General features: G+C 38.3%; 2 protein-coding genes across 5 annotated transcripts; one reads left to right on the top strand and one right to left on the bottom strand.

The window, feature by feature from the left end:
• The first annotated feature begins 343 nt into the window (after window positions 1-343).
• Window positions 344-8,599, top strand: LOC133132796 (cationic amino acid transporter 2-like). The gene is made up of 11 exons (XM_061248530.1): window positions 344-713; window positions 915-1,070; window positions 1,176-1,341; window positions 1,500-1,636; window positions 4,625-4,847; window positions 4,946-5,082; window positions 6,224-6,326; window positions 6,496-6,632; window positions 7,153-7,319; window positions 7,457-7,565; window positions 7,648-8,599. The coding sequence occupies exons 1-11, from the start codon at window positions 344-346 to the stop codon at window positions 7,782-7,784; spliced, it is 1,842 nt and encodes a 613-aa protein (XP_061104514.1). The 3' UTR covers window positions 7,785-8,599.
• Window positions 8,600-9,157: 558 nt separating this feature from the next.
• On the bottom strand, window positions 9,158-22,088 carry LOC133133041 (proton-coupled amino acid transporter 1-like). 4 transcript variants are annotated; one of them, XM_061248996.1, is made up of 12 exons: window positions 21,938-22,079; window positions 19,540-19,661; window positions 18,773-18,875; window positions 18,144-18,234; window positions 17,692-17,780; window positions 17,105-17,194; window positions 16,582-16,666; window positions 15,763-15,981; window positions 14,271-14,369; window positions 12,369-12,535; window positions 10,507-10,676; window positions 9,158-9,561 (listed from the first exon to the last, which is right to left on the bottom strand). In XM_061248996.1, exons 3-12 carry the CDS (start codon window positions 18,868-18,870, stop codon window positions 9,299-9,301), a joined length of 1,371 nt encoding a protein of 456 aa, XP_061104980.1. In that variant the 5' UTR covers window positions 18,871-18,875; window positions 19,540-19,661; window positions 21,938-22,079; the 3' UTR covers window positions 9,158-9,298. The 4 variants fall into 4 exon arrangements, with proteins under 4 accessions (XP_061104980.1, XP_061104979.1, XP_061104978.1 ...); XM_061248995.1 differs by having other exon boundaries at window positions 19,540-19,601; XM_061248994.1 differs by lacking the exon at window positions 19,540-19,661 and having other exon boundaries at window positions 21,938-22,088.
• Between the last annotated feature and the right edge of the window lie 1,262 nt (window positions 22,089-23,350).

The raw sequence follows: 23,350 nt of genomic DNA, 5'->3' as shown, positions 1-23,350 counted from the left end.
GTTAATCTAGTAGGTACTAAAGCTGAATTGAAAAGCAATATTCTTCATGGTTCTACATGAGGGAATAGATTGGAATAATTCCTACAAATGACTAACGTAATTGATATTTTATGGTAAGTTACATATATGTCAGATGGCATGAAGTCCTCTTGTTGTGTGACTGAATGGAATTTTGTTGAATTGGCAATGAATTAAATTCCACTTTGGCTCATTCCAATTCAAATGCCAATTTAATTAAAATGCCAACTCGTGAATTAAATGGTAGAAAATCCTAACTTTTGGACAACCCCGCTGTCTGTAGGAGGTGACTGAACTAACGTTTGCTATTTCAATTAGTCACAGTATGTCTGCTGCCAGAGTTTCGGCTTTTCTGCGGAGCCTATTGCGCCGAAAGCCCCTGGAGCCAGAGGGGGAGGTGTCCAGCTTCCGCCGCTGTCTGTCCACCGTGGACCTGGTGGCTCTGGGAGTTGGCAGCACCCTGGGAGCTGGAGTGTATGTGCTGTCCGGAGAGGTCGCCAGGACTGTGTCCGGCCCCAGCATAATTGTCTCTTTCTTCATTGCTGCAATGGCCTCCATCTTCGCCGGACTGTGCTATGCAGAGTTTGGTGCTCGGGTCCCAAAGACAGGCTCTGCTTACCTGTACAGCTATGTGACTGTGGGGGAGGTGTGGGCCTTCATCACTGGATGGAATTTACTGCTGTCTTATGTCATAGGCAAGAACTAATTGTTACTAAAGCAATTCAACTAAATACTGTAGTTATCATCCCAATTTTTCATCAAATGGTCCATTTAAAAATAGTCCTATAATTTCCCCGAGTTCAATATACTGTATTTCCCATAGTGTTGATCAAACCGGTTATTTACAAGGAACACATTTTGCCATTCATTTTCTGGTATATTTTTTCTTCACTTAGGTACCTCAAGTGTAGCCAGGGCATGGAGTGGCACTTTTGATGACCTTATTGGAAACACTATCGCCAACACTTTGGGAAAATATGCACCAATGGGTCTGCCTGGCTTGGCTCCCTTCCCAGATTTCTTTGCAGCAGGTCTTATCATGTTACTAGCTGGCAAGTGACTTTTAATTTATGACTCTCTTTTTCAGTGCAGTAATTGTATTAACTGCTCGCTATATAAGTTATATACTCATCTCTCATGATTTCTTTCCTTAAAAGGTATCCTTGCATTTGGTGTCAAAGAGTCTTCAACTGTCAATAAGATCTTCACTGGCATTAACATAGCAGTGCTGTTCTTCATCATAATTTCTGGCTTCATCAAAGGAGACATTAACAACTGGCATATCAGTGTGGACACTATCCTGAACACTACATTACACATGCAGTATGTAACATATTGAATATCCATTGTGACATTCTTAAATGTGAATCCATTTATCAAATTAATAATTATGTGATAAGGTAAAAATGTGATATGCTTTGTGGAAAAAGAATAAATAATCTTGTATATATTATTTTTTATTTCCTTTTTATTTTTGCCAGCAATCTGTCCTCTACTGTGAATGTGACAAATGATTTTGGAGTTGGTGGATTCTTCCCTTTTGGAGTTGAAGGGACACTGGCAGGAGCTGCAACCTGCTTCTATGCATTTGTTGGATTTGACTGCATTGCTACCACAGGTAAACATTGCATCCCATGAGCAAGAATTGCCATGTATAACTATAATTTTAATTGCCAATTGGTTGGCTGAAAGTGAGGAGATGCACAGTTGTGAAAGCTGTGTTTGATAATAGACAGAGAACATTTGTCATTGATTGGTACTTCTAGCCAACTCCTGAGCAGTTCACATGATTAAATACTTGGCTGATTAAGATCCCATCATCAGTGTAACACAGTAGTTCCTCCACCTTACAGTACGTCAGGTTTTTGTCCTATGCTTCACCATGAAAAAAATTCTAAATGAAATAGACTGTATTTACAATAATAACAGGGTCATGCCACAGTCATGAGAGGACTCAAACAAGCCAATTTAATTGTTGCAAGTACAAATAACATCACAGTTTACGATTGAAACACTATTGAAACAACAAATTGCTATTTAGCAGAAACCAATTAACTTCATTTAAGTAGGGAATTCTAACCTCAAATGATATTGAAGTATACAGTAAGGCGATGTGAAAATGTGCCGTTTACCATTACATTACCTATGTTTCATCACAGTGATACACAGCCATACCTCAAACCTGGCAATTGTTGGTACGTAGGTGTACACTGATGATAGAAATGGACAAGCTCTATCTTAAGCTATGAAAATTAATAACATGTGACCAATCAACATAAGCACATTTCAAATTGAGTTAACATTTTCAACCAAAGTAGTAATGTCCTCAGGTTACTTTGTACCACAGATAAACATTTGCCCTTATAATCGTTTGGAAATACAACATGTTCTCAGGATACTCAGGGCTATTTAGCCTATTAGCTCCCAAAGAATTTCTCCAGGCATGCCGCCCGTTTGTTCGTCTTCAACCTCTTTCTCTGGCTCTGTAAAGACTGGTAAGTGCAGACCTTTGCTTCTTTGAAAGACCAATGGAGAACTCCATGTTGTAGCATGATGTGTTTGACTTGCACGTGTTATTTTTCACAACAAGAAGAGAATCAAGAGTTGGCACAGAGAGCTATGGTCAAAAGTCAGTTTGATATTTCTCACAGCAGTAAGGTGCCTTTCTACTACTTCTGCGTGCTGCGCAATATGACGATTGAGATTATTACTTTTGACAGAAGCTTGTATCTATAGATCTAGGTTCCTAAAACATTCAGCCGTCAGAGTATGTGCCAACGTGTAACTGCCATTTCACATCACAGCGCAGCATCAGGTAGATTGTTGACTAAGTACCTTATGAATTCCCTCTCGGGTTGGTGCAGTGGCTTCTTCATGTTGAACATTGTGTAGTAGCGCACAGTGTCAAAATGTGCTTCATTTGTCTTTCTTTTTTTTTTATTAAATTTGCCTAATTTTCTCCCAAATAGGAATGGCCAATCATATTGACTTTGGGGTGCTCATTGCTCTAAGGTCTGTTGATTCAGGAGAGCACCTAACAGCCTATGCATTTTTCCAAAGCAGCTAGTGCTTCTTTTCACATCAATCTGCAAGACTTCATTATATCAAAAGTAAAAATGTTGGCACCTTAGAGAAAGGGCATGGCTTTTTAGTCTACTTGGGCACAGTTGACTTTGGATGGTTTGCTCTCTTGTTCAGTGTGGTTTTGTTCAGCTGGCTTCAGTTCTGTTATATGGATAACTTTTTTATCTGTTATCTTATTTTAATTTTCGGGTCTCTGTCATGAAGCTTGTGGTTCAGTGAATTTTCTTTTGATTGCCTTTCTCTAGCTGGCAACATTAAAGATTTTTCTTAGTACTATATTCACACGAGTACAGTGTAGTTAATACATTATGACATTATTTCCTTTCAATACCATCCTTCTTATTGTGGCTTACTAATAAAAACCTCAACTATTTGGAAATGACCCAAAATGGCCCTCATGTTAGCAGTGCATGCTAAAGAATTGAATGAAGCATCAAGCCCTTAAGGTTCCATTGTGTGCTTTCAACATACACTTACATTCTGAGACAAATGCAGTAACACTGTTGAAATAAACCACAAAGCTCAATAGGCACTGTTTGATGTTATCTGCTACTGAGCTACAATTCACAGCAACAAGATGGTGTCAGAAAGAATAACTTAATCAGATGCTATTGATCTTTGCAGAACAAAAAAAGTTCCCCAAAATGCCATCTGTTTACTTTTCTGAAACCACAGACATGCTGTCACCTGACTTGACCACAACACATTTCTGCCAAACTTGTTTCAGATGGAGTAGCGGACATTTTTGTATTATTTCAAATATCCTTCATTACACACCAACACTGGCTGGGCCAAATGAAAGAATACAGTAAAACTGCATACAGGAATACTGCAAAGCAGCTCAGCAGGAAGCAGTGTGCTCTCCTGTAAATTCAGTAGAATTATGGATTAAGCAGACTTTATGGATTCTGATTTGTTGCTGTGTAGATGACCTATGTGACAAATGTTGTAGTTTAAAGTCAAATAGGTCACAGGTACAGTAAAAGTCTACATGTTTATAATATGCACCACCAGGAGGTCAATCACCACTATGTCTTAACTGAAGTTCAGTAATCACTATGAGTTCAGTAATCCAAACAAGCATACCACATTTGGTAAACCTGGTGTGTTTGGACTATTAAAGAAAGTTATATTTGGAACACCACATCGTTTTACAGTTACATACTTTGCTAAAAGAACACAGACCAACAGCATTATTTCATAGCACCATTGAAAGTACAGCTTCTGTTACAAATAGCAAACTCACTCAGTTGGCAAACCAAAAAAAACTATTTTGGCCCCCAAATAAGATATTAATAATCCTAACAATAGGGTTAAAATAGGGTGTCAGGACATTTTAATAAATATTTCAAATATCCTTCATTGCCTAGAAAAACTGACTGGAAACATACAGTAGAATTGAATACCATTGAAAAAGTGCAGAAAGCAGATCCTTTTAATGTATTAAATGTTTAGAGATGGAAATGCCCTGGCTACTGAATGCTGGCCTCTCTGTTGATTGCACCCATTATCTGTTCCCCAGGGGAAGAGGTGAAGGACCCTCAGCGGTCCATCCCACTGGGCATTGTCTCTTCACTGCTCATCTGCTTCCTTGCCTACTTTGGGGTTTCTGCTGCCCTGACACTCTTAATGCCCTACTACCTATTGAGCATTCATAGCCCCCTGCCAGTCGCCTTCACTTACATTGGTTGGGCTGCGGCAAAGTATGTGGTTGCTGTTGGTTCCCTTTGTGCACTCTCTACTAGGTAAAGACGGAATAATGGAATTTAATGTGTAATTGATTATGGAAAGAAATATTATGTAATTAATGGTGATTCACTCATTTACGTTTGTGCTTTCAAAGTCTCCTGGGCTCCATGTTTCCAATGCCCAGAGTGCTCTTTGCCATGGCCAGGGATGGGCTCCTTTTCAAACCCTTGAGTAACATCAGTTCTCGGCAGAGTCCAGTTGTGGCTACACTTTCATCTGGCATTGTGGCAGGTAAGCCAGCTTCATTGGTGTCATCTTTGACATGTACTGTAGACAGATGCAAAAAAAAACAACAAAAAAACTAAACAATATATAGCAGCCAGCAGTGATTGGGGCGGCCTGTAGCGTAGTGGTTAAGGTACATGACTGGGACCCGCAAGGTTGGCGGTTCGATTCTCGGTGTAGCCACAGCCGTTGGGCCCTTGAGCAAGGCCCTTAACCATGCATTGCTCCAGGGGAGGATTGTCTCCTGCTTAGTCTAATCAACTGTACTTCGCTCTGGATAAGAGCCAAAAGTCTGCCAAATGCCAATAATATAATGTAATGTAATGATTAAGTGGTCGATGCATTCACCGTGGTGCACTGGTATAAGCTATATCATGTTGTTAGGCATGAGAAGACATGCAGTGATACTTTATCATTTGCGTAAATGGCTGAAATGATACGAAATATGTTAGAATTAAAGTTATTAACTTCATTTTCTCGATGCAAAACATCTTCAAGGCATTTTGTATCTCTCTTAGTACCTTGTATTATCCTGAGAAATATTACAAAATGTTATATACTGTACATGTGGAATTTCGGCACGGATGCAGTGGGTAGCACTGTCACCTCACAGCAAGGAGGTCCTGGGTTCGAATCCCCGTCGGCCAGGGCCTCTCTGTGTGGAGTCTGCATGTTCTCCCCGTGTTCGCGTGGGTTTCCTCCGGGTACTCCGGTTTCCTCCCACAGTCCAAAGACATGCAGGTTAGGCTGCTTGGAGAGTGTGAGTGAATGGTGTGTGTGCCCTGTGATGGACTGGCGACCTGTCCAGGGTGTATCCAATGTATGCTGGGATAGGCTCCAGCCCCCCTGCAACCCTGTTCAGGATAAGCAGGTTAGGATACTGAATGAATGAATGAATGTGGAATTTATTTATCGGCATTTCCTAAAATTCTATGGAAGAATAAAACAAATGAATCTCAAAGAAGAGAAGAGTTTACCCACATTTTTCTACATAGAAATACATTTTACTGTTCTTGGGAGCTTCAGCAATTTTTCTCTTTAACTGCGGCCATCATTCGTAAGAGAAAATGTCAATGTAGAGCTATTGTTTATTCATAAAATAATTATGTCACATTTACAGTCTACAATCAAATGTTTGTCTTTCCAGCTATCATGGCTCTTTTGTTTGACCTGAAGGCACTGGTTGATATGATGTCAATTGGAACGCTCTTCGCCTACACTCTTGTTGCTGTGTGTATTCTCATACTTAGGTAACCATAATGTGATGTAATGTAATGTAAATCAGTAAATTTAATAGAGGTAATTTCAATGCACATATTCTGTACAAATTGATACCCTTGTAAAATAGCAGACATAATGATCTAGATGTATGCCCTGGCTTTTGCTTGAGCAATTTTATTTTTTACTATTATCATATAGGTACCAAGATGATTGCACTGAAGACTCCAATAATATCCAAAAAACAGAAACAAGCTCAAAGTTGAGCTTTTTATATCCTCCTTCACACCCAACTTCTGAAACTTCAAAAAATGTGTCAACGTGCACAATGGTTATTAGTAAGTCTCCTAATTCTTTCTGGATGCCAGTGTTTGTAACATTGTAAAAACGACAAACAATGTTCAACCTTATTGCCAATAGATCAACTTGCTTAAATTATTATATTCTTTACTTTGGAAATAATATAAATTGTCTCTTCTGAAATTTCTTCGTCAAATGATTGAAGCTTACAAAAAGACTCAAGCATCATATTAGGCGCTTTTATTTTGTTTCTTTCCTTACACATCAACATGACTAACGTTAGTGGGCCCAACTTTCTTCCATCCTGTACCACACAGAATGCAGTCCATAATTCATACAGTAGCATAAGCTAACATGGCTTGCAGGTGATTGCATCAGAATACTTCATGCTGCAATGCTTATTATGTGGTGTACAGTGGCACAGTAGAGACACTATTTGCAATTCCAAATTGCAGAAAAAAAAAAGAAAATGCAGCATATGTTAGACACTGCAGTGGTTAGAGTCTCAGGATTCAATCATCTATTTCTGGTAAAAACATGCTGTTTCTCTACTTTCAGTTATACTCATTATCATCTTGAGCCTATTTTTGAGTAAGGCTACAAAACTCCTGCTGTACCAAGAAGTGTGGAGTCTTCTTTGTGTCTCAGTCATCCTTCTTATCCTGGTTCTTAATGTTATTATTATATGGAGACAGCCTCAGAGTCCCACCAAAGCTGCTTTTATGGTAAGAATCCTCTTGAATTCATTAACATTTACTTTTCAATATCTTGAATTGGTGGTCAAAGCTCACAAAAAGCATTAAGACAGCTGTTTACTAATCATGATAATTCTGCATATATGATTGTATATCATTACCTGTAGGTGCCCTTTTTGCCAGTACTCCCCATACTGAGTGTTTTTATCAACGTCTGCCTCATGATCCAGTTGGGTACAGACACGTGGATTCGATATGCTGTCTGGATGGCAGTGGGTAAGGAAGAAAACTCAAGCTCAGATTTTCAACAAACATCAGTATTGAGATGTTCAGCAGCTTCTCCTTGTTATCTTCACAGGACTGCTCATCTACTTTGGTTATGGTGTTCACCACAGTGTGCAGAAACAACGGCTTCTCAATGCAAGCACTCAAGTCAATATTCAAACCATTGAGACCAAAGCAGAAGGGGATGGAGTGAAAAGAGAAAGATCCTGAGCCCAAAGGGAAAATTCTCATTTCATCATCTACATTTTCAACAGTTGAATGCAAGAAACCTATTGAGAAACCTGTAGTGCTCCTCATCAGAAGGAATTAACAGTTTTGAAAGTCAATATTCGGAATAGATTGAAAAAAAAAAAAATTGAATGCGTTTAGAATTTTGTACTAAGTAGTATATATTGTATACTCTACCAGCAAAATATGAAATTCATGAAATGTTCCATGTAAGATGAAATCATAAATACATATACATATACTTACCTCTGAGCACTTATTTGCAGAAGTACAATTACATTCTCATAGGTATATACTTTACTGCAGTTTCAAAATCAAATGTCTACTGGGGGTGCCAAAGGGAAGCTTAGACCTTAAATTACTGGAGAAGAGACACGTTTGCTTGGGGGACAGGTTTAACCACTCCGCTGGTTTAGTGTAGTGGTTCAATCTGGTGGTTAGCATGTCAGCTTCTCCCATTTCTGATTCATACAATTTATACAATGAGAGACTGCTTGGTGTAAATACACTGAACAATATTAAATTTAAACTGACCACGAAGGAGGGTAAAGGCAATCTTAATTTCCATTTTAAAAAATGTAAGGAATTAAAAAATCCTTGTAATTTTCCATTCCTTAAAGTCTGAACATCTTCACCACCTCTAGTCGACATTTTATTTCAAAACAGCAGCAAAGTGTACCTGTGAGAACGTTCTGCAAATAAGTGCTCAGAGGTATGTATATGACATGAGACTGGGCTGGTTAATGTAAACTTACAGAATGTGTACACATATCTTTACAAGTATATTACAACTCAAATAAGAGAAGAGATTTAGAATATGTATGTATATTTAGAAATATTATTCTAATATACTATGTATACTGTAGTATTGTATGCAAAGTGAAGACATTTTGAAGATTACTTCAGGTATTGAATAAAATGTCTGTTGCACTCTGTAAATAAAAAAGACCAGTAAAAACATTGCAGCGTTGACCAGTCTGGCCTCTGACGTCTCTCATTAACAAGGCGTTTCTGTCTGCAGAACTGCTGCTCACTGGATTTCTTTAGTTTTTTGCACCATTCTTTGCAAAGTCTAGAGACTAGATCAAATTCTTTCCCAATTCTGATGGTTGATGTAAACATTAATACTCAATGACTAGCCTATTCCTAGTGATCTATTTATTAAGAGATGATCAGTAGCTGCTAAGCAAGCAACCGAGAAAGATTTAAATTAACGACCAAAAGCAAATAATCAGTCTCATTGCATAACTACAGGAATGTAGTAGGCTAATGGCTGACATTAATGAATTTATTCCAAAACCATATTTTTATTTATTTAAATTGAGTGAATATAGCCATTGAGCAGACTAAATCAATGCGACTTAAATATTTTATTATTTCTTCTTATGCTGTCAACTTTTAGAACTTTTTAAGTAATCAGTCAAAATACTGTATGACAAGAAAACAAGTAAAATGTATACACTGCTTACAACAATTACAAAAGATGGGCACCAGCACTAGCATACGGTGCTGTCTGAGTATCTGGTGCAACTGCGGTTAATGATCTCATTCATGGTGACGTAAGTTCCAGCTGTGAAGCCCACAATGCCAATCAAGCTGATGGTGATGTTCTTGAGCAGAACCCAGGCAGAGAGACCCTCGTTGTGGAATGTCAGGATCTGCAGCACAGGGGGGAGGATGAGGGCCAGGAAGCTGCTGCTGACAGAACCTACGAGTGAGATCACCAGATCAAGCTCGGGGATGAGTATTGCCAAGGCACCTGTTGAAGGTATGCAGACAAATGCAGATGTGATCAAAACCTTTCTTGGTCTTGATACATTGAGCTGGTTAGGTATTTCAGAAGGCAGGGAAGAACTCACATAATGTTGAATGGAGAGAGGGATATTATGGCATATGGGACAGTGTCTACTAGCATTAGATGCCTTTTTCAATGAAGTTGCATACCAAACATTTTCATTTCTTCACATGAAGAACTTGCAATAGTTTTGTCAACAACATAGAGAAAGTGATATTCACATCAGATTTCCACACTTTTTTTGTATAAATTTGCCACCCAACACAGAGCTGAACATACCCAATTCCCACCCAAAGTCCAATTATCTGCAACCACAGCCGCTGTCATTCGCACACTGCAGATTAAGAAGTGTGTACACATCCTCCGAAACGTGTGGTCCTGCCAGCTGCTTCTTCCACACTGCTGACTACAGCGAGGTGGAGGAAGGCCGCCTTCATATGCTGCTTTCACATGCAATCCAGTGGGGGTCTGAAGAGTGCATCCTAACTGACTGAATCCTCCCGTTCCCTGAGCGGTTTCTGGTTCTTCTTGTTTCTTTGTTTTTTTGGGAGGGAATGCACTTGCATTCTTCAAAAGCTCTTTGATAACGCAGTATAGAATATACTTGGAAAAATGTGGATTTCAAAATTATTTTGAACAGATTGTACAGATTATGCTGTACATTTAGAGTGTTCATATATGATTTGAGTCAGGGAGCATAAACTGTTCAAATGAATTAATATGTAGGACTCAAGCAAACAAATAATGAAATTGAAACAAGTAAGAAAGGTATATTATTTCAATACATGGCAACATAGAATGAAAGCAAAGGTCAGTTCTAGTTTTTTTCAAGTGTTCAAACTTTTTAAGTACTACACTGTCAATGTCCTTAACCAGTATGTATGACTGCTGGTCCCAAAAATGACTCACAGGTTAAAGTGACAAGGGAAGCGCGGATGGCAAGATCAGCTGGGAATTGCCATCTCTGTGGGATGTGGGCCATGGCGAGGGGGATGAGGATTTCAGCTGAGACATAGAACTGCAGGGCATACGTGATGTAGATCCCAAAACAATACAGAAGTTTCACTATGTGGTACAGCCTACAGAGACAAAAATGCGGAAAGCCTGGTTATTACAATTCATTTACACCTTTGAAACAGTTATACAATATAGCATACATACACCAGCACCTCCAGACAGGTAATTTAATACAATTTTAATACAAAGAGACTGGGATCTGGGATTGTGTTTATTTAAAGTGTTTGAATAGAAGTGTTCATTCTATTCAAACTCTGACTACAGTTATAAAAGTAGAGGCTGCAGGTAACCTCAGAGGTAGGCCGAAGCCGACCACATCATAGGCTGTGTCACATAAAATACCTCAATTTGAGACACACTATAAGGTCAAGACTCTTCTGGCCGTAATAAGACACGCATCCGACTAGCAGCAGAGGCTGACATCTGAAGTGACAGTTGACTAGCTACCTATGTTATAGGTCACAAATATTTGTTACAGGAAGTTTTATTTATAAAGTAAAAAGGGAAAAATGCTTAGCAGTATGTATATTAAGGTTAAGATGAGAGCAAATGTTAAATTCATGGCTAAAGTTAGTCATCTCCAATCAGTGACATAAGCAAGCATATGTAGTTGTATGACCTCATTGACTGCTGAATTGTATTTTTTAGCTAGATGGCTTAAACACATTCTATTATGTTTGAATGAATATTTAAACTTCTAGCCAATTCCAGCTGACAGCAAATTCTTCTTTGCTTCAGCTCTGAAAAAGCAATGACTACTGGGAATAAAAAGTTCAATTTTGGTCCTCCCAAGTACAACAAGAGAACGTCTTGTGAATTCGATGTGTGCTTGCCAGTTTTGTACTTGAGTTTGGGACACACTTGATCACATGACCATTAACCTCCATGCTCGATTTACGCACTAATCCGAGTTGGATCTGTATCCGGGTGCCAAGCCCCAGTAGTTGTACTCTAAAGAAAAACCATAATCATGAGTATTTTAAATTGAGCACATTCTGTTCTGTACCTCCCATAAAGTAATCCTGCATTATGTTTTGCCTTTTCCACCTGTAGAACTTCACATTTAGTTATATAGAATTTAATTTGCCAGGTTTACGCCCACTTGTGGATTCCTTGCAAATCTTCTTTGATTACTTTAGTAGATTCCAAACTGTTAGCTAAACCTCCTAGTTTTGTATCATCTACAAATTTAACTAATGTACTTCCAATGTCCCTGTCAATTTATGTCAATGAGGAAGAGCAGTGGTCCCAGCACCAATCCTCGTGGGACTCCACTTCCCACAGTACTCTGCTCAGATAGGATCCAACTTATACTACTCTTTATATTACTGGTAAATCCTGTAATCAGTTCCAAGCCCACTCTGAAATGGCACCTGTAATTCCCACTGTTTTCATTTTGGTCCTGTCATGTAGTACCTTATCAAATGCTTTTTGGAAATATAAATTATTGTAGGAATGAGCAGCCTCTGCAGGAGTGTTGTTGGGCACTTTATTTGCAATGGTGATAGAAGCTGGTTGTCAGTGGTGGTCAATGTGGCATCTCTCATCAAGGCTATTACAGTACATTAGCATTAGCAGCCAGCTCAGGATTCTGCAATGACGGGCTGATAGAATGAGAATGAGCAGGGTAGTTTGCCCATTGAGCATATATTTGTATCTATAATTTGTAGGTATACCCCCTGGAAACATAATTTGGTTGTACAAGCTGTTTTGGTGAAACCAGAGGTGTATTTCTTCATTGATCTGGTACTCACCAGCAGTTGGGTAAGTTGAGAGTAATGCTTGGTCCAATTTGATCTCCAAAACATAGATAACCAATGGTCCCCAAACTTAGGTACAGCAATGTGACAAGGGCCATGCCCAAGTAGAGGATTGTGCTAAAACTCTGTGGTCTCTTCATTCTGTTTTCCAATGGAAGCACCTGTTGGACACCACATGAATCATCATACGTTACGCTTCTATTTAACCAGGAAATCCCATTGAGATATCTCTTTTTCCTGTGATTTACATGTACTTGATTTATTATGTTATCTGAGTTTGCTTTGTTATTATGAAACATATTGCGTAAAGCTGAGTTTTTGCATTATATGATGACTATGATATTAGCAGTTACTACAAGGGGCTTGACATGACTGCGGTAAGGTACAGTAACATGAGTTTAGGATAATTGTCAAGTTCTCTTCATTCTTGGTTGACCTTTTCTGGGTCACAGGTTGATAGGTACAGTTTAAAAATAAGTCAAGAAAAAGTCAATCATATTATCAATCCCTCAAATGGGATGACTAATGGCTGGTTGCGTACCATGGGATCTGTAACTGAGCCTATGTTGACCATATGTATGAAACTGATCATTGCTCTTAATCTGTTCAGATTTTATTTTAAAATGTCACATGCTGTAATGGCCTCCTCAATCATGTTGAGAATGTAAATATTAATAAAGGTTTTGAGTAATAATGAACTGAATCATTTCATTTAACAGAATAGGCTACACATTGAGAATGACTCCCTCCATTAACTGTATTGCACACAATCTAGTATTACTCACAAAGTACTTCACAATAAAGCCTAGCAAGCAATCCAGTTTGTCATAAATGAGCTTCAGCATTTTTTGGTGTTTTTTCTGCATGAAGCTGCCTGATCGGTGTAGATTAGCAGAGTGGCATGGGAAGGGGTGCACTGGTACAGCGGGCCTCTTAGCCTGTTAAATCCTCCCAGCCACCAGGGTGGCATGTCCACTGCCCTCCAGCTGCAGTGCCCTGGAGAGGGACCACTGCAGGAATCTGCCAGCACACCTCTGTGGAATGACCACTCTGGCATTCAGCACAGCCCCGCAGCCGGAGGGATAAAACGGGCATGTCTCGGTCGGGAAGAGAACGCCTTTCAGGAGCTGGGTTATTGTCTTAACGTTGGGTACATTTTGTGTTCACGTTTTTTTGTGCATTTGCCTGGCAGAGACTGTGAGTGACTGTATCCTATAATTCCAGAAGACCAGAAGAGCTTATCTGCTGCCTGAGACCTGCACCCGGAGGCAACATTCAATCCAGCTCCCAAGCTTCAATTAAGCTTTTTCCACCAGATAAACGTTTGAGTTTGTTTAATCCGCTTGAGTTTAATTCAGTATATCCTTGTGTTGCCTTTACATTTTCTGTCATAAATGGTCTCTGTCTCTGTGCCTCACTCCCCAGATGACACCACAATAGATATTTATGGAGTTTGATGAAATTCCAGGAATTTTGGCATGGAGAACAAAGGGCAATCTTAGACAATATGTATCTACATGTCCGTCCACATAAGAAAATGTTACACAATTTTATGTTGTGAAAACTGAAACTGTCACACCACAATTGGTCTAGTTATTGGCATTGATTATTAAATTATATAAGCACTTGACTGATTAAAAAAATAATGCAAATTAAAACAGCTTTGCTGTAAAAAAACGTTTAAGGGCAAGGTTACTGATGGTCCGATTCTAGATCCACTGTACACCAAGTGGTCCTGATTGAGCTGGCATAGAATGACCATGTTTTGAAACATCGAGTGGAAACCAGAATCTTTCCCTGCTCATGCTATAACACTCTATTTTTAACTTCTCTTCCTAATTGCGATTCACAAGAGAATAAAATGGTGACATATTATTGTTAATTTTCACAACTTACCACTCCGATACCCTCAAAGGCGAATATTGCAATACCAAAGAAGAGAGGGTAATCTGCAGCCTTTCCAACATATGGTAGGGAAATTGGATTTTGGATGTTCTAAAATAAAAGTGAAATGCATTATATCATGTCTTGAGTGGCAGTTCCTATCATATGTAAATATATTAAGCTAAATGGGGCTACAGATTTTTGGTCCAGCCAAAACCCCAAAGGTGTCTCGATCTCCTACAGCAGGGTTTAGCAAAACTAGTCTGGGGAACTCTGGTAGATTTATATTTCCATATTTTACGAATTACAGCACAAATGTTAGACTGTTTTCATATAAACCATATAAACATTGTCTGTTTTCCACATTCTCTTTTGTAATACCTGACCAATATAAGACAAATTATTATTATAGTTATTAGAATTACTGTATATATAAGAATAATTGTAGCAACAGTAACAAGTGCTTGAAGTTTCAAAACAATCAGCTTGCATTGCCACTTGATAGGATGCACCTTTTGAAGGACATTATTTTTTATTTTTTCCAAAGGAAGCAATAGTGGGTAATATCCAAAGCAAACAACCCAGTGGCATAGAAATAGGGTTCTGACGTGGAGTATGATGGGCAATGATTGTGTTGGATGCGCTTCATTGTACATCACTCTGGATAGGAGTGTCTGCTAAATGTCTGTAATGTAATGTATGAAAAAACAATCGAGAGAAAATAAAGTAGCAGTTCTGTATAAGGCGAGTCCCTCTCCCCTCTTATCAGCTCTTTCACCAGATCACCGGTCACAGTCTCCAGGGACTGAGGAAGAAGCAAATATCCTGTTCAGCCAGCTCTGTCTGAGGCCTCACGGCCAGTGAGATTATCGCCTTTTCATTGAAGTTTTAGTTTAGGTTTTATTTATATACATTTAAAGGTAAACAAAACAAAACACTGACACAATTAAGACAAAACACGAAAACACAGGTGCTCAGGTGTGTGAGGTGAGGGAGAGTGCTCCAAACTCCACAAAATAGTCTGTAGGTCTCTGTAGGCTGTTTTAACAAAATCATATTGCTTCACTTTTTTTCCCAGACGGCAGTCTGACTTTTTTCTTTTTAAACTTCAAGAACTTGTTACTGTTGCCCATGTTATTACTGTTATTTCAATCATTTCCCCCTGCTGCACATGAGATCTATGAACTCATTTAATAAATTCATGATTTCCCTGATTTTCAGAAACTTCGCTATGTCTGTGACGTTATGCTAGGCTGTGACTTTAACCAATATTTTCCATGACAAACATCCAGCCTTAAAATTCAGACAGTAATATACACATCATGTCATTGACCCAAATGTTTTGCAAATGATATTAGAATAAAATTGAATACCACTATTAATACCACATTAAACAAATGTTCTTGTATGTACATCCCACCAGATTCTACAACTGTTCACTTATAAAAAAAATTCCTTTTCAGAGTTGTGAGTTTAAGAGGAAGAGTTTTGTATATTTGCTTACATGTAGGGAGTACCAAAAGACCAGGACAACACTGCCACCCATGGCAAAGTTAGCCGCCAGGGACCAAGGTGTCAAGTGCTCCAGGTTCCGTATGAACACCAGCAGAATTATGAAAGGCAGGAAGCAGAGCATGTAGAGGCGGGAGTCAAAGCTAGGCACAGCTTGGGTTGTCTGGTTATTCTGACAATTCATTGTGGTCCCATTGACTGCCTCAACAACCTGCACAGAGAATCACAGTTTCAGACTTCCATCATTAATGGATAAAGATTCTGCTTCAAGTAAATATATTTGGTATCTGAAATATTTCAGATACAGGGGTGTTTTAAAAGAGACTACTTTCTACCCTCAGATTTTCTGTAACAATAACAATCCAGAATGCTGAACAAACTTTTAAAGTTTCTACTTTTAAAATGGCCAAGCATGTTAACTATCCTATCCAAGCTTTATCAGTCAAATAATAGAGACTAATATATTTTCTTATGCAGTCATATGCTAATTGATTTTATTATTATAGCATACATGCAATATATAATTTGCTTTTAACCCTTGTGTAGTCTTAACATTCTGTATACTTCCCTTGTCCTAAGGGTAAAAAATGACCCGCCTTCACTAAACCTCTAAAGTAAAGTAGCTTAATTGAATTTCTATTTTTCAAATCTATTTTGCATGAAGAAACGACATATCACTCATCACAAACTGTCATCAAATTTCAAGTTAAAAAAATATCATTTAGGGAGTTTTCTCTGCTGCTGAACATGGTGGCGGGTCATTTTTGACCCTTAAGACAACACAAGGGTTAAGAGGAACAAAATGTCTAACCTGTTTGATATTTTCACTTAGGAATACAATGTAGACACAGCAGAAGCCTAGCTGGGTGATAATCAAGAACATGTTAACAAGCCGCCTGGAAGACATGAGAGGACAACATGATCAGTATATACAATATAATAAATTACAAAGGACAGCTGGATATACCCCAGTTTAAACTTTCAAATGACTTCTCCAAAACTCAAAAATATGTAGATGTTGAAAAGAAGGGGTAGAATACATGGAGTCTATACTGAAATAACAAAAATTACATTGTGACAAAAATTAAAATCACTCATTAGCAAGTGTTCCCAGAAGTACAGTGTACCACTTGAGAATCCTGAGAAGTCCCGGGTGAGTCCAACTAGCTAATAATCAGAACAATGTAACACCTGTCTGTGTACTCTTTCCACGTATGAACACAATACAAAGAGAACGTACTTGACCAAACCTACCACATAACTGAGACATTTCTCACACTCTACATTTGGCATAGTCAAATCAACAAACATTGTAATCAGTCCTCATGACCAACCTTCCATAAATAGAGTGTCTGCACATCCAAGAAACGTTCTCCATACTGTATTCCATAGCCTCTCCATATGTCAGAAATGCTTTACCCTTCCTAAATAAAGAAACAACACGTAAGCTTCTGTGAAATAATTTTCATGTGTGAAGTCTACATCAGTCATATAGGGAGTCACAGTACAACAGGGTAATGGTACAGTATGGTAGTTGTCATCATGCACAATAAGGCAGCCATTGTTCTCGTGGTGAATTTGTACATGAAAGATGTGTGAACTGATCCCTCTGAATAAAGCCCAATACCCCAGTCCGAAAGATGACATCTCCTACAGCTCAGTGTCCCCATCTCTCAGTGTCCCCATCTCTGCACTGCACTTCATCTACCACTGTCTTTGTTCAAAGAAACATAACTGTACTGGAATTAATTTACATTTCATAGGTTCCTGGCCAAAGGGTGTATGGTAAAAATACTTGAAAGCTTTCTTTGTAACATTGACTACAATCACCTCTTTATTTTCCCTCATTAATAGTTGTTTCACATGACTGCCTGAGTGTGGCAGAGAACTGAAAAAGGAAAAAAAAAGACTGAGAACTTACTTCGCACCAAGATGATGAGAACATTTCACAAGGAGGTCCATACAATGTACAGCAATGATCCCCATGACTGCCAGGCTTAATGGACCCAACTAAAGAGAAACAAAACAAATAAAAAGTGTAAAAGCCCATTTTTAACAATAATACATTGATTATTTGCACATGTTACATGCTAAATCCTCACCATTTATCACATGCACAACTTGTTGAAAGTGAGTGAGGTCGTATGTTCATATGTTCCCAAAACAGCTCACACATCTCCATATGTATAAATAACAATCAAACAATATGGTGCATTATGATACGTAGTCGATTGTGGTTTTGAACTTATGGACAATTGTGTGCTTTTGAGTACAATTAATATTTATTATTCAAACAAGCAACTCCACACTGTCGTAGCAAAATATAGTAAATACATACAGGCACAGGCGTTTTTTTCTGACTTGCGTTCCTACCACAATTCCAGAATATTTGACAGCCAGTGGCAAGCCAAGAAGTCCTGTGCCAATATTACCCTTAAGTAGATGGATCAATGTCTGTGTGAACCTAAGGAAACAAAGGTATAAGGTTGACCCATAGCAGGTGCATAAATACTGTAATGAAGTACCATTCCATGAAAACCTTAACCTGTATTTCCATCACAGCCTCTCTGTAGGTTGTTACATATTAGAATATGCATGGCACGTGACCTGAATCCCTGCACAGGCTTGTACAGTAAATATTTTGTTTAACATCAATGCAAGTGGGCATATTACAACAACATCAACTGAAAGGAAATTTAGGATAACCTTTCCGAACAGCACACAGAGAAAAGTGGCGTAGGCTCAATGTAGGCACTCTGTCACTTTCCGTCTGTGGGAGGTACAGTAGTTGTGACATACAACTAGTTAGATTGCGTTAGATTGCCAATTACTAAGCTGTAGTGTGTACAGTACAGTGCTCCATACACCAATGTCCTCCAATGTAAATGATTTTCAGATACATGGTTAACATTCAAAACTTGCCTAAGGTCTCAGGCTAGTAATGTAATGTAATGTAGTAAAGAGCATGAAGAACAAATGTAATCATATTGAAGTGTCCTTACGAACATCCAGCACTGCCTCCAAATCTCTCATACTGGTTCTGGGGGTGAGACTGCTCTGGTGCCTGAGCATGAGACAGGGTGGTCATCTCGGTGGGCATGGAGGCTGCATGGAGCAAACACAAACCTATCATTCACAATGTTATCTTCACATACAAAAATAATAAATGTGGGCTTAAAGTCCTGCCTTTTTTTAATGCTTTTGGTAGAATGAAAGAGAAAATGATTTATTGACAATTTTTTCTTTATTTTCAAAATTAGTTGATTAAATGGAGGGGTGTAAAGATTCACCTTTTGAAACTAGTGTATGGATCCAAATGTTTAAGAAGTAGCTGCATCAATTTCAAACACTAATACATTATATGCTGAACTGTAGAGATACATATTAACTTCTCAAGTTCAAGTAAATGTTCCAAACTCATGATTCATCCTACAGCAAGAGAATGACCCTATCCATACTGATAAAACAATAAAGGAGTTGTTTAAAGCAAAAAACAAGTAATTTCTTGACTGGCCAAGTCAGTCACCCAATCTGAATCCAACTGAAAATGTGTTTAATATAATGAAGGGAAGACTTAACCCTTGTGTTCTCTTAAGGGTCAAAAATGCTTAGCAGCAGAGAAAACCCCCTTGAAATTTGATGACAAAGTTTGTGATTAGTGATAGGTTGTTTTTATTTTAGGGCTTAGTGAAGGCAGGTCATTTTTGTACCCTTAGGACAAGGGGAGTATACAGAATGTTAAGACTACCCAAGGGTTAAGGCAACTCACCCCCGAAACAAGCAGGAGTGGAAGATTCCTGCTGCTGTAGAGTATCACCAGACGCTCAGCCCCTGACGATGTCAATGGGGCACGGACTTGACAAGCAGGATATGCATGCAAGGGATATGTGGCTGAAGTACCAAACATGACTCATTATATTTACATAACCTTAGAGGTCCAAAATACCAAAATATCAGGCAAGGTGTGTCCAAACCATTGACTTGTACTGTATAATATGAATATTGAAACAGAAAGGAACAATCTACAGAAAATGCTCACAGCCACCCACTTTTTAAATTTTGTTAAATGTTTTTATTTGATGACTACAATCCTACCAAATTTGGAATGTAAAATGTGCAGACTATGTACTGCGTGTGCTCACATGCCCCCTGCTGACGGCTCAGGAGAGAGAAGACAACTGCCGTTCCTCCTCCGAATCGCACGGTGGCAGCCAGCCACTTATTTTCATACTGCAGCCACATGCAGAGAGCAGCCGCAGAGAAGACCCAGTTACATGTGTGAGTCCCCTGGGCAATGCAAGGCCGATTGTGCACCACCCCTGCAGGGCTGCTGGCCACACTCAGCGATGGCCTGGAGTCAGCCAGCCTGTGGTCCTCACTCAGGTGCCACAAGCAGCACTCTTGCAGAGAGAGCTACTAGGCAGCCCTCCTTTGGATTACTTTAGGTTAAAAAGCCATACGTTGAAATAAAATGATTTCAATGGCAAAATAAATTCTTTTGCAATTTGCCGGTAAAAAAAAGTCCAGTATCAACTGTCAAACACATAAAACAAGGCCATATATCGAACATGTCTAGACTGCCAAAATAAGTGTGTGAATAATAACAATATGCTGCCTGCTCAAACTTAATCCTTAATCAAATGTGAATGCAAAATACACACTGTTTGCATTGAATCATTTCCACAAATTGCACTGTAACAGCAATTGGGCCACTACAAAATGCATTTGCAGAACAGGTTTCTCACACACTATAGAAAGCTCTATCAAACAACCTGGTTCCTGGTACTAATCAGAGCAAATGTGGAGGAAATAAAAAAGTTAGATCTCTGTTATGGGGTCACTGTGGGTAACGTCAGCTAACTAGCCAAGGCATGCAATTGTATACTTTTGTATCTCCAAGTGTTTCTTCAAATTTCAAATTAGATGCAGAATCCTTTGAAGCAGACAGTTCTTTCAACACAGGCAAATGCAGCTTACAATACACTGTATGCTAATGTCTTTTCCCTTTTCCCCTTTTAAAATGAAGGGCTGTTAGAATCACGATGCAGCAAATGCAATTCAATGTTGACTTTCAGGCTCCCAATCCTGTTTGACAATGTTTGCTTAGAAATACTCTGGGTTGTTTGAGGTACGTTGCTGCAACACATTTGTTTCCTGTTTGATCAAAGAGATAAGAGTGCATACAGAAGTGATGACCGTCTATTTGCAAGCATATTCCTGCCGCAGAATCCTTGTATTATGTAAATGCTACTTGTTTAACAGAAACATTGCTGAGTATTGTTTATCAGAGCTCGATCACACCTCCTTTACACTGCCACATATCAGGATTCCATACATTTTACAAACAAATATATAAATATGGAAAATATTGAAATATAAATATGGAAAAGCACAGAAGAAACAAGATGAAGCATGGCTTTGTAGTGGTTGTTTGAGGCATGTAAAGGAATGTAATTTGGATTAATTAGGATAAATATTTTGCATAATATACCCTCTTACAATTTTTTTTCTTTGTCTCGCGTCATCACTCTGCTATACTCATGAAGGGAGCAGTACAGAATTTACTATAAATATTTGAATACATGATGAATGTATTACTCTATGGTATGAATATTATTATTATTATTATTATTATTATTATTTCATTTTACTGTATTGTCTATTTCTATTGGTCCAGGCAGATTTGACAGCTCTTCTCAGGGTACAACGAAATGTGCAGTCAAAATGAGCTAACAAAAGACAGTAAATATGATGTATTCTGACCAAATGAGTCTCCTCTACATACAAACTACATGCTGGTGTTTGTAGCCAATCATAGAAAATTCTCATATGCACCAAAACAACTAAAAAAAAGTATGCAAACGGGGAGCCAACTGTTAAACTGAATGTTGTTGTAATGAATTGAGATAGGCATTTGCACATGTAGGATATTTTATAACATTTACCTTTGGGATAATGTCCGTAAAATGTCACGAAAACAACAAAGTGAAAGTACAGCATATCTGTTGATACCTGGTACGATATATTTTCCAGATGTAGCCAAGATGTAGCCAACCAGACAAAGCTTCAGAGTCAGACAAACTATCAACTCAATAAACAAAAATATATCTACCGAGCAAACGACTCCGTAAAACTATCAGTGCTGAAACTACATCGCTAAATATTACCTGTATTTCCCGCTGTTGCAGCCTTCTCAGTTGGTAACGGCAGCCAAGACTCACACCCCACACCTGAGATGTCTGACGTTCAAGACCAAATTATGCTTTGATCACGCTGTCAGTAGGCCTAGAGGCTCACTGTTTTTTTGGTTGTTTTTTTCTGGTCAGCTGACAGTGGGCTACCACAGTAAAGTTTGCTTGTTGTTGGATGTTCGCACTAGAGTGCAAATATCTCTCATCACGCCGGAAATAGCGCGTATGTCTTTCTGTGTGGGACTGATAAACCATTTCGTTAACCACGATTTGATCAGTAACTCCAGTATATATATATATATATATATATATATATATATATATATATATATATATATATAATTTTTTATACACAAAAACACGCACGCACGCACGCACGCACACACACGCGCAAACATGAACACAAATGTGCACAATTACTACATGAACCTGCGATACTTTATGATTTTTTTCCAACATATTTATGCTTGGGCTATGAATATTTAAAAATTCTAAATATTGATTTAGATATTGATATTTTGACAGGAACAATATCAATATACATAATAGAATCAAGATAATCATATTGCCTCTGAACAGAAACAGTTTTGATATAGAAAACTCATCATAATGGGAAGTCATGAAACTCTGGAATGGTGGTGTCTGAATGCGAAGTGAACATACACAAGTTTTAAGAATCAGAATTTTTTATTTATTGGAATCATATTCCTCCAGTATGGTAGCCATATTTCTGAAGTTCTGAAGTCTACTTTTAATTTTGTAGCTATGATCCTTTGTTTAAGTTAATAACCTGTACTTAAACCAGCAGCAAACAGGATCTCATTCGAACATTCATATTTTTTCTTTCAATACTGTACATCTACATTTTTGTATCTTTTCCATGGAAAGTGCGACTCAGTTGTGTTCAATGCTCGCAGTTTTGCATCAGTGACAATAAAGGAGTGTATAAGGCTTCTCTGAGGTTCTACTCTACTGTATATATCACTATGTTCTGAATTGCATGTAGAACTGAAAAGCAAATACTGAGTCAAGAAATAACCTGAACCCAACGTGCACACATGAAAAATTGGTTTCTCTTCATCACGTTTCGATGCTCTCTCCTCTTTCTAACTTTGTGGCTCTCATCTTCCAAAGGAAATCTAATCTACAGATATGGATTGTACTGCATAATGTGCATGAGTACCAAAATTGCATTATTATCAGATATTAGTCTTGGACTTTCAATACGTATTATCCTATACAGAATGAATTACAGTAGCCATATGTACAGCAAACTGTTATCACTTATAAGTAATGCAGAAGTTATTGGGCTTTATATTTTCAGTGAAAGGCTCATAGTTTGTTACTACCACGCTAAGTTATATATATTTTGTTCATTTGCAATGTGGT

This window comes from Conger conger, chromosome 7 (assembly GCF_963514075.1).
Source record: "Conger conger chromosome 7, fConCon1.1, whole genome shotgun sequence".
Classification (NCBI taxonomy): domain Eukaryota; kingdom Metazoa; phylum Chordata; class Actinopteri; order Anguilliformes; family Congridae; genus Conger; species Conger conger.
Note: the sequence above shows the minus strand (reverse complement) of the source record. Positions and strands in the feature narration are given on the sequence as shown.